Raw genomic sequence first — 9,753 nt, 5'->3', positions numbered from 1 at the left:
ACCCCCAACCCCTCTTAACAGAATTACTACCTGCCCCTATTGTCAGGTATCACCGACGGTATCACTGTGAGATACTTCTGTTTTTTCAGGCAGAAAAATTAATCACTTTGTATCTAAGGAAGTAAAAAACAACCTGGGAGTTCAGACATCAAAGCTCAACAGAGAACTGAACTCTACACACATAGTTAAGGTGCTGTGTGAGAATTTCAGCTGAACTTCTACATTTCCCCACATCACTAAAGACACAGACAAAATATTTAAAGTGGAACAATTTATTAGGTTGAAGACAAGTTATTACTGTCTCAAAGACTGTTGCAGTAGGAAAGCATTCTACAAGAGATGAGGACAGAACACAGTGCGGCAGATTCAAATCTACATGCGTTTAATTCATCATTACAAGAAAAACCTCATTTTTCTGCATCCTAGAAAAGACACAGTCACACTTTAGAAGATTCTGGTGTACATTCAGAACAGTGTACATTAGTCAGAATCTCTCAACAAGTCATGCTTCAAATTGAAGAGCCTGCAAATATCTTTTATCATCTTGTGGGACCTAAGTATAACTTAGCTAGGTCCACAGGCATATGAAATTAAAAAAAAACCCCTTAAAAATAATTATTTAAAGCATTATCACAGCACTAGGTACTCAGCTTATGTAAGCCAACTGCCTCATGCTTGAAAATATTGATCCCCTGGAGCCTGTTTCAGTTATAGCTGGTCTGAAAACATCTTGCACTTCCAGGAAGATGGCCCCGGTAACAACTCCTGTTAGTCTGGAAGTGAAGTAAAACAAACAAACAAACAAAATCCCCAAACAGTATCAACTGTATCTCACTGCCACATTAGGCAGGTTTACAGCCCATAGTAGGAAGTGCTGGCAGATGGGGAAGGATAGCTTCATTCTGAGGCAGCTGTGTGACACTATTTTCCAGTGAAAATTTTACAGTGAAAATTGAACACAGTAAAACCCAATGGCCTAGAAATGACCCCAATCTTCAAGGTGATGATAATGTATCCTCATCTACATTCCAGGAAATTATTCCTGTTCAGCAGTGGGGAACAGACAGCTTTTCCATTCCACATTTCACTCAAAAAAAGAAAGAAAAAAAAAAGGCATTTTATTGTATTCTAGGAAGTCAGCAACCACTCATAAGCATGTACAGCTGCTGGCTCATTGAACTTTTACAAACATTGTAGGAAGAGTATAGACTTCAGGAGGCAGAAAAAGCATTCTCACTGAAGTTGCTTCAACTACTCTACTAAAAATAAAAGTATATGAAATTAACTGATGCAATATTTATGCATCGATCCACTCTAGGCAGGTAAAAATGTAATTCTCTGGAAATCTGAACTGAAAATTGAGCAAGTATTACACTCTGCATATTTAGACCTTATTAAAGCACACACACTAGTAACCTGCAACTAACAGGCATGCTTCAGAGCTTGATGCAAAATCAGTCTATGGTTTCCAGAGCTTGAGGAGGCCGTCTTCACTGTAAGTGGCAATCAGGTTCTGGTGGGGGTGATGAGCAATGCCAATGACATCTTTCTCGTGGACCTAGAGAACAAGCAGAAAGGTGCATTAGATTCAAGACAAATATTCTCTTCAAATCAGCAGTACATAACCCCCAACATTCTGTTCCAGTCACAATAATTTTTGTGACATGGCAGTTACTTTTTGTTGAGCAAGGGAAGGTTCAGTGAAGGTTCACATCCACTAAAATCTACAATATCTAAGTGTCCCACATTAAATTTAGACATTCAAGCTGGTATTTTTCCAAGTTCAATCTAAAGCAAATTTAAACCTGATAGGTTTAAACCTGACAGCTTTTTCAGTTTCTCCACCATGCGGAGCCCAGGTCAACACATGCTCCCGTACAAGGAAATATGAACAAATTTAGTCTCTCTTTGATGGGTAAATACTTCTCTAACTTTCACAATTACATGGTTCTAAACAACCCAAAAACATTCTACAGCCAAATGTCCTGAAATTTGTTTGTTACCAATCATGTCTGCTAGAGATGAAAGATTCCTTGGTCTGAGATTCATCCTTATGGACTTCATGATGAACATTTACATCATCCCCGAGTTTAAGTCTGGAAAAGCTCAGAGCTAGAAACTTACCGTCAGAGTTCTCTCCAGCTTGCCCGTCACTGTGCTGAAGCAGTACAGCACAAAATCTTCACCGACACAGTAGATCCATTCACCACGAGGTGAAAGTGCACAGCAGACAAAGTCACCACCTTCTCTCTTACCAGAGCTAAAACTTCTCACAATCTGTAAAGACACACACAAAAACATTTGTCAGGATTAAACAGCAGCATATCAATACCAAGTTTAGGGCAAACATATTTGAGAATTACAAGGCCTGTTCAGAACACACATTTCTCCAGTTTCAGAAAGCTTCAGGAGCTTTCTGTGTTCTATAAACTTGAGTTCAGAATAGTTTGTCATGCAAACCAGAGAAATCAGGTTAAAGCCTGTTAGGTTAGGGCTAGGTTATTAACTAGGTTTTCTGCATTCTTGAAATGACAGAGAGACCTGAAAAGATACCAGTAAGATCACATACCTGTCCTTGCATATTCATGATGACAACTGTATTCGATCTGTTGCAAACAACAAAGTGTTCTGGGTTTTTAGGCAGCAGAATCACACTGTTCACAGTAATGTCTGTCCCAGCAGTGCTACCAAGAGACTTGAAGGTGTTGGAGCACTCTGTCGTCTTCACATTCCAAACCTAGCATAAAAAACAAAATAAAACCAATTAGCTTTAAAAATTAAAAAGAAAGACCTGATATGCAATTATTTCAGATAAGGGGATCCCCATATCATTAGGACAAGAGGTGTCACACTCAGTTCTGTCCAGAGTAAGGCAGAACAGGCAGTGAGCACTGCAATTATTTCATAAATGTGGCAGAGATAGGCTCTGCAAGAGACTGTAAGTAGAATAACATTTCATTAGTTCTCACACAAATCTACAGCAAAGTCACAAGCAGACTCATTACTGCAGATATCCCAGAGTCCCTCTCCAATATTCGTACAATTGTAACAAAGGAGTGGTAAGATAGTAAAAATCTGTGTTCTTTACAAAGGTAAAATGCCATCTTACCTTCACTGTTCCATCGGAGGATGCACTGATAATATAGTGGCCATCCTGGGTAAAAGTAGCTTCGTTGACAAAGGAAGAATGACCACGAAACTCCTTTAGGGTTTTTCCAGATTTCAAACCATGAATCCTGTCAGAAAACATAGATGGAAATGAGGATCACAATTATTGCATTACACAAACAACAATCAACACTCTACAGATGCTAAAACTACAACAGTGTTTGAGTATTTTTCTGAGTATAATTATTCTTATTTCTAAGATCCTTAGATCCTATCCTGCAATGTTCGTGAGGAGAAAAGTGAGGCAAAAGAGGAGAAAAGAGGCAAAAGGAAGGTATAGTCATTGAAATAATTTTAACACCTAAAAACTGTAACTATTGGGTTAACACCACTACCCAACAGGTCTTTAGAGAATAACTGAAGTTAAGACTCCTCAAAAAGTGTAGAGCTGAAGTATAAAAGGCAAGAGATATTTAAAAAATCCCACTCTACCACAAAGACACCAAAAAACTCCAAACCAACCCAAAATATCTTTCCCTATATCCATAGATGATTTTCCCAAAGAGAAGCAGTGGGATCTGGAACCCTGGAGATTTTGAAAACTCAGCTGGACAAGACCCGGAACAGGCTGTCCTAACTGAAAGGCTGGCTGTGCTTTGATAAACACCGTGGACTAGAGACCTCTACAGGTACCTCCTAAATTACACTATTATATAGTTAAAACTGCTTAATGAGAAAATCTTCTCTTTTCTCCCACCTTGTAGCTCACACATTCTCAATTTACTTACCTGATTGTCTGATCAAAAGAAGCACTAAGAATTTGGCTGCTGTCTTTAGAGAAACTGAGGCATGTAACACCTTTACTGTGAGCTCTTTCAAATCTTCTCAGACACTGACCACTCTGGATTTTCCACACCTGAAAAAGAAACAGCAAATAAGTAATTACTTTGTTATGGAATCACACGCACTTAATCAGAGCCAATACACAGCTGTTTCTAAGCCATGTTAAACGTCCTTTGAACTCATACATAATGGGAACATTACTGCTATTGCAAACTATTCTTTTTGGTCACCACCCCTCCCAACATACCATACAAAAAGATTTGTACCTTGATCTTTCCATCTTGTGCTCCAGTTGCTAGCATTTCTGTATCTCTGCTGAAGCACATGCAAAGCACTGCATCATCCATCATCATGAAGTTATCTTGTGCCTGATACTTCAGATCCTAAACAAAAGCAGAAGATTCATCAGTCAAAGCAGCAAAATCAATGAAACCTATTTTAAGGCAGAGTGCAAAAGTACTAACAGTTTTAACTTCAGCTATATTTTATAATTGATTGTAAATCAGATTTCATTGACTTGTAAAAAAAGGTTACTACTACTGTCACCATTTTAAAGGCAACAACAACAGTGCAGGAATAAAAAGAAGTTATTCCAGGGAGAAATCTATGACAAACAACTACACCCACATAAATATTCCAGACTGATATTTGAGTCACCTAAACAGACAATTCAGGTTCACAGTCCTTACGAAATAAAACAATTTCAAAGAATATAAACCCAGGTGCTTTGACAAGTCAAAGTCACTTTCTGTGAAACAAGAGTAACTTACCTTCCTAATCTTTCCAGTAGTGAAGTTCCATACTTCAATGAAGCCATCAACTGAGCCAGTAACCAGATACTGTCCATCTGGAGAAAACCGAGCACACTCCACGTGTGACTTCTGCCCAAACTGTTTAAAAAAGAATACAAGCAAAGCTTAATAAGCAATATAAAAGACTCAATTCATTGAAACAAAATTGTTGTATCATTACGATAGTAAAAATACACTATCTGCTAGAGGTATGTGTTCGCAAATTTAATGATAAGGTACCAAAAAAATCTGTGAATACATTCACAGTAGCATTCTTTAAAGGTAAAACAAAACCCCCTCCTTTTGGTCTGGTAATGTCCATGAAACTTACAACAGACACTCCATGGTTACAGCAGGAACTGAGTTGGTTGTCTTTGTATTTTTGTTTTTGCAGAGAATTCTCTGTTAACAAACACCTTTCCAATACCTAACATGTATCACAGTCAGACTTCAGAACTTTAAGAGTTTCTGAAGTTGCTTCATTTGGAGTGATGCTGCTCCAGTGTAATTTTTACAGAGAATGTTTGGGGGTTTATTTAATGCCAAATTTTTCGATTTCTAAGTTTTTAAATACAAGTGGCCATGACAACCCAGTACAGAAAAAAACCCCTTCAGTAGTCCTCCCCCCAAAAAAACCACCCAACCCCAGTATCAGCAGTGACAAAAAAAGTTCTAATAAAGCAAGCTGTCACTGAGCCACAAATTGATTTAATATGTTGCAGCTCATGGCTTCTGAAAAATAGTTTAGGACACAAGTACTTCCTTGCACAAATAAAGAAGGGGACTATGCAAATTCCTCAAAATTGACTGAGATTCTAGACTGTGAAGTCAAAGAACTATGCAGTTATCTTAATCACAAATACCATAAGCACCCAATCTTGATAAAGGACCTAATCTCAGACTCCCATGAAGAAAAGTCTTCTGATAAGATAAAGCATGGAAAATGAAGAAAAAAAAAACACAGGTGGGGGAGCAGGGAGGGGAACGACTTATAACAAGGAAAAAGAAGCATTCAGAAGATCTGCTCTTATCTCCCTCATATAACACACAAAAGCAAACATTACCTTAATATGCCTGCTCAGCTGAGTGGGGAACTTCTCCTCCTCTACGTCTTTCACAGCTGCTTTGCCTCTGAACAAGTCGATTGTCATACCAGGAGGAAGCAGGCCCTGGTGCTGCTGCCATTTCAGTGCCTTTAGAGGAGATGAAAATCACATCATTAGCTACCAGTTAACGCAGATCTGAGACATATTAAACACTGTCTGTACCAAGGAATACGTTCTGAGAATCAGAAAGGGCTGAAAACACACCAGGAAACGTGAGTCACAGAATGTTATTCTCAAAATGCACACTGTGCTGTGTATTTATTCTACTGGAAAAAATCTGCTGCTAGAGTGATGACTTTTTCTACAACTGCTAAATCATTGCTACATGCAAAGAAATTTTTAAACTACATAACATTTAGATTTTACTTTTATATAGCTGGAGACTCAACTATATCATAACTAGTTTTATACAGCAACAACCTAAAGACAATTGAACTAAAATATTTAGTTAAAGACAACCTACTACAGTAAGTTTTCAAGACTCACCTGGCCCAGTAATGCCATAAGACGAGATGGAGGTACCACGCTGACCTCTCCAGCCAAAGCTTGAGCAATTGCAGCTCTCCGCTTCTCTTTGCTACTCCCATCTGGGTATGCCTAGAGAAAAAATATTTTTATGAGGTTATTATCACAAAAAGACCTCCATTGTTCTGAAATTGAAGCCCCTTCTAAAGCAAGCTGCAGATGTCATCCTGTGGCAGGACACAGGGCCAAATCCCCAAACTCCCAACCACATCCCATTTCAAACCCACTGCTCTGCTGCCTCGAGATGAAATCAAGCACTACTCCCCAAACACTTCATAGAAGGTGTAAAATCAAACTGTGAAACTGCACATTCCCACTCCCCAAGAAAAGAAAAAGACCAACCCTGTGAGCCATCAGCAGCTCGCAGTGATGCTGAGGGTCATACAGGAGAAGACTCTAAAGAAGGGTATAACGTACCTCACGAGGATCAAAGTAAGATCTGGCCAGGAGGTTTTCGAGGTGGATGTAGCGCTCTGGCTGAGTTTGTTTCAGCATGATCATGGGATCCGTTTGTCTCAGCAGAGACCTGGCAGCACCCAGCTCTCGGAGCTCGATCAACTCCAGCACAACCTGCGCCCAGAGACAAACGTCTGCATTAGCAAAGAGTCTAGGGAAAACACCACACAGAGGCTTCCGGACGGACCGAAAAGGTCCGCAGGAACCCCGCGCTTGCTCACCTGCTCATAGAGATCAATGAGGGTCTTGTCGGGCAGCTTCAGAGACTGTATGGCCTGCAGCACCGTGTCCCAGTGCCCGCTGTTGATGTCCGCCACGAAGCTCTCAATGCTGTCCACGGTGTTGAGAGACACGGTGGTCTCCTCCTGGAGGGTGGCGAGTGCCCGGTGGAGGCTGTTTTCCTTCAGGTACTGCATGATGAGCCGGATCACGCTGCGGAGGAGGCACAGCGCACGGTCAGCCGGGCACACGCGGGCCGCCCCCCTCCCAGGCCCGCAGCCCTCGACCCCCTCACGGCCGCGGGGCCGCCGAAACCGCCGGGACTCGCCTCCCTTCCCCTGCGCCGCTGGGGCCTGGCTCAGGGCCAGGGCCGGGGCCGCCAAACCGCTCCCTCCCCGCTCCCCCGGGATGGCCTGGTCCTCCGCCCAGCCCCGCGCCACCGCTATACGTACTCAGAGGACTCGATTTCGATCGACATCTTGAGCCGCCGCTGGTGCTGGAGCCGCCGCTAGCAGCAGTAGCAGTGGTAGCAGTGGTAGCAGTGGTGGTGCCGCCGCCAGGCCTTCCGCCAGCCCTTCCGCCCCGACCTCGCCGCCACTTCCTCTTCCTGCCCCCCCACCCCGCACAGATAACGCGCGCGCAGCCCCGCCCCGTGCTTGGCGCGGTGACGTCACACAGGACGTCACCGGGGACGGCCCCTCCTCCCCCGCCCCCTCCAGCGGCTGCGGTGCTCGCGCGCCCCCCGGCGGCGGAGCGGCGGCAGCGCGGGTACGGCCTGGGCGCCGCGCCGGCGGAACGCGGCCGTCCCGCGGCCTTCCCGCTGGGGGCAAGAAGGCCAGTGGTATCCGGGCCTATATCAGCAATAGTGTGGCCGGCAGGACCGGGGCAGGGATTGTCTCCCCGTATGAGGCCTCGCCTTGAGTGCTGTGTCCAGTTCTGGGCCTCCCAATGCGGGAAGGGCTTTCAGATGCTAGAGGGCAGTAGAGCTGTTGAAGGGTGTGGAGCACAAGCCCTTGGAGGAGCGACTGAGAGAGCTGGAGTTGTTCAGCCTGGAGAAAAGGAGGCTCAGGGGTGACCTTATCCTCTCTAAACTCCCTGAAAGGAGGGTATAGTCGGGGGGGGGGGTTGGCTTCTTCTACCAGGCAGGATGAGAGGGCATGGTGCCTCAAACTACACCAGGAGGTGTTCAGACATCACGAAGAATTTCTTTACAGGAAGGGTGATTAGGCATTGGAATGGACTGCCCAAGGAGGTGACGGAGTCGCCATCCCTGGAGGTGTTTAAGGAAAGACTGGATGTGGCACTTGGTGCTGTGGTCTAGTTCACAAGGTGGTGTTCGGTCATAGGTTGGACTCAGAATTTTTTTCCCAGCCTAATTGGCTCTGAGATTCCACCCACTGCCCTTCATTTGTAGGCATCTCAGAAGTTTTCCTGTGGTGACACAGGCATGACGGGCTGCAGGTCAGACATTCTGACAAGGACATAGAACAGTTCCTTGGGCACCTGTTTCTTTGCACGTGCAGATTTGCAGGTGCAAGTCCAGGGTGTTAGTTGCAGTTTACAAGCCTTTATAAGCCATTGTGAGCTCTGCATCTCAAGAGTGTGGTCATGTGTGAAAGAATGACAGTGCAAAAAGCAATATGAGTAGGGAAATTAATAGCATGTAGTGGTTGCTCTAATTCCAGCAAAGAATTGGAAAAATGATGCTCTGCTGGGCAGAGCCCTTCAGTGGAGCCTGGATGAGCATGAGAAGACAGCTCGCCTTGAAACACCCTTAAGGTGGCTCTGGCAGTCTATCCATCCTGCTGGGACTCTGACTGAGGCCAAAAGTCTTATAGCCCTGGCTAGTGCTACAAGATGAGCAAAACTCATTGTGACCGTCCTGGCTGCACATAAGCTTCTTTGTCAGGAAGAGAGGCTCCATATTCCCTGGGCAGCACCAAGATCATGGTAGCTTGGTAGCTGCTCGTGACTTTCTGGCATGCAGCACTTCCCACCTGCACCCAGTGATGCAGTAATACCACCCAGCCTAATAGCAGTGGTAGACTGTCAGTACATGGGGATGTGGAATCCACAGTATTGGCCCCTCTTGGATGGACTTTTTCTTGCTGTTTTTTCAGGCATGTGCATTTTGTTAGATGAGCCATGGAAAATACAGCCATGTGTGAGAAACTTCCTCCCTTTGCCAAGGAAAGCTGTTCTCTGCTGTCTCTGTCCCCAGAGTACTTAAGCAAATAATCCAATAGCATGAAGTTGAAAAAACAATGAGTGAGGTACATGGTTAACATTCTGCATTCTGTTGTTTCCTCTCTGTGATCCCAAGTAATTTTTTTAACTGTTTTTACAGAGGTGCAGGGATTACTTCAGGGAAGTATTGTTTAATTGTTCAGGCTTATTTGTTTTCAATGACAGGTATATTTATGTTGTTTGAAGATTGTTTTGAGAACAAGTCTGATCCAGACTCTAACAAAGAAAAGCCATAAAATCTAAAGATGGCAGCTATTTTTGTGCTGGCACCACATAGGAATCTGGCTCAATTCCTGTGTAAATTGAACTGGTGCTCCCTTGCTGTTCTCCCTCCAGTGTTAATGGCCTCTAGCAGGAAAAACACAACAGGCAGGCTACCTGGTCCTGAACTGTCCCAGTCCTCAGGATGGCATTTTTCTGAGAGGTGAATTCAGCACAGCAACCTGCTAACAGACTGG

At 43.8% G+C, this 9,753-nt stretch overlaps 1 protein-coding gene across 1 annotated transcript; it reads right to left on the bottom strand.

The window, feature by feature from the left end:
• Positions 1–256: 256 nt before the first annotated feature.
• SMU1 (SMU1 DNA replication regulator and spliceosomal factor) lies at positions 257–7,661 on the bottom strand. Its single transcript, XM_063423068.1, has 12 exons — positions 7,501–7,661; positions 7,051–7,261; positions 6,791–6,943; positions 6,335–6,445; positions 5,807–5,935; positions 4,722–4,841; positions 4,218–4,334; positions 3,897–4,024; positions 3,110–3,236; positions 2,570–2,737; positions 2,125–2,277; positions 257–1,558 (listed from the first exon to the last, which is right to left on the bottom strand). Exons 1-12 carry the CDS (start codon positions 7,524–7,526, stop codon positions 1,460–1,462), a joined length of 1,542 nt encoding a protein of 513 aa, XP_063279138.1. The 5' UTR covers positions 7,527–7,661; the 3' UTR covers positions 257–1,459.
• Between the last annotated feature and the right edge of the window lie 2,092 nt (positions 7,662–9,753).

The sequence above is a fragment of the Prinia subflava genome, chromosome Z (genome assembly GCF_021018805.1).
Source record: "Prinia subflava isolate CZ2003 ecotype Zambia chromosome Z, Cam_Psub_1.2, whole genome shotgun sequence".
Taxonomy (NCBI): Eukaryota; Metazoa; Chordata; class Aves; order Passeriformes; family Cisticolidae; genus Prinia; species Prinia subflava.
The sequence above is the reverse complement of the archived record's forward strand: the minus strand, read 5'-3'. Positions and strand labels throughout refer to the sequence as shown.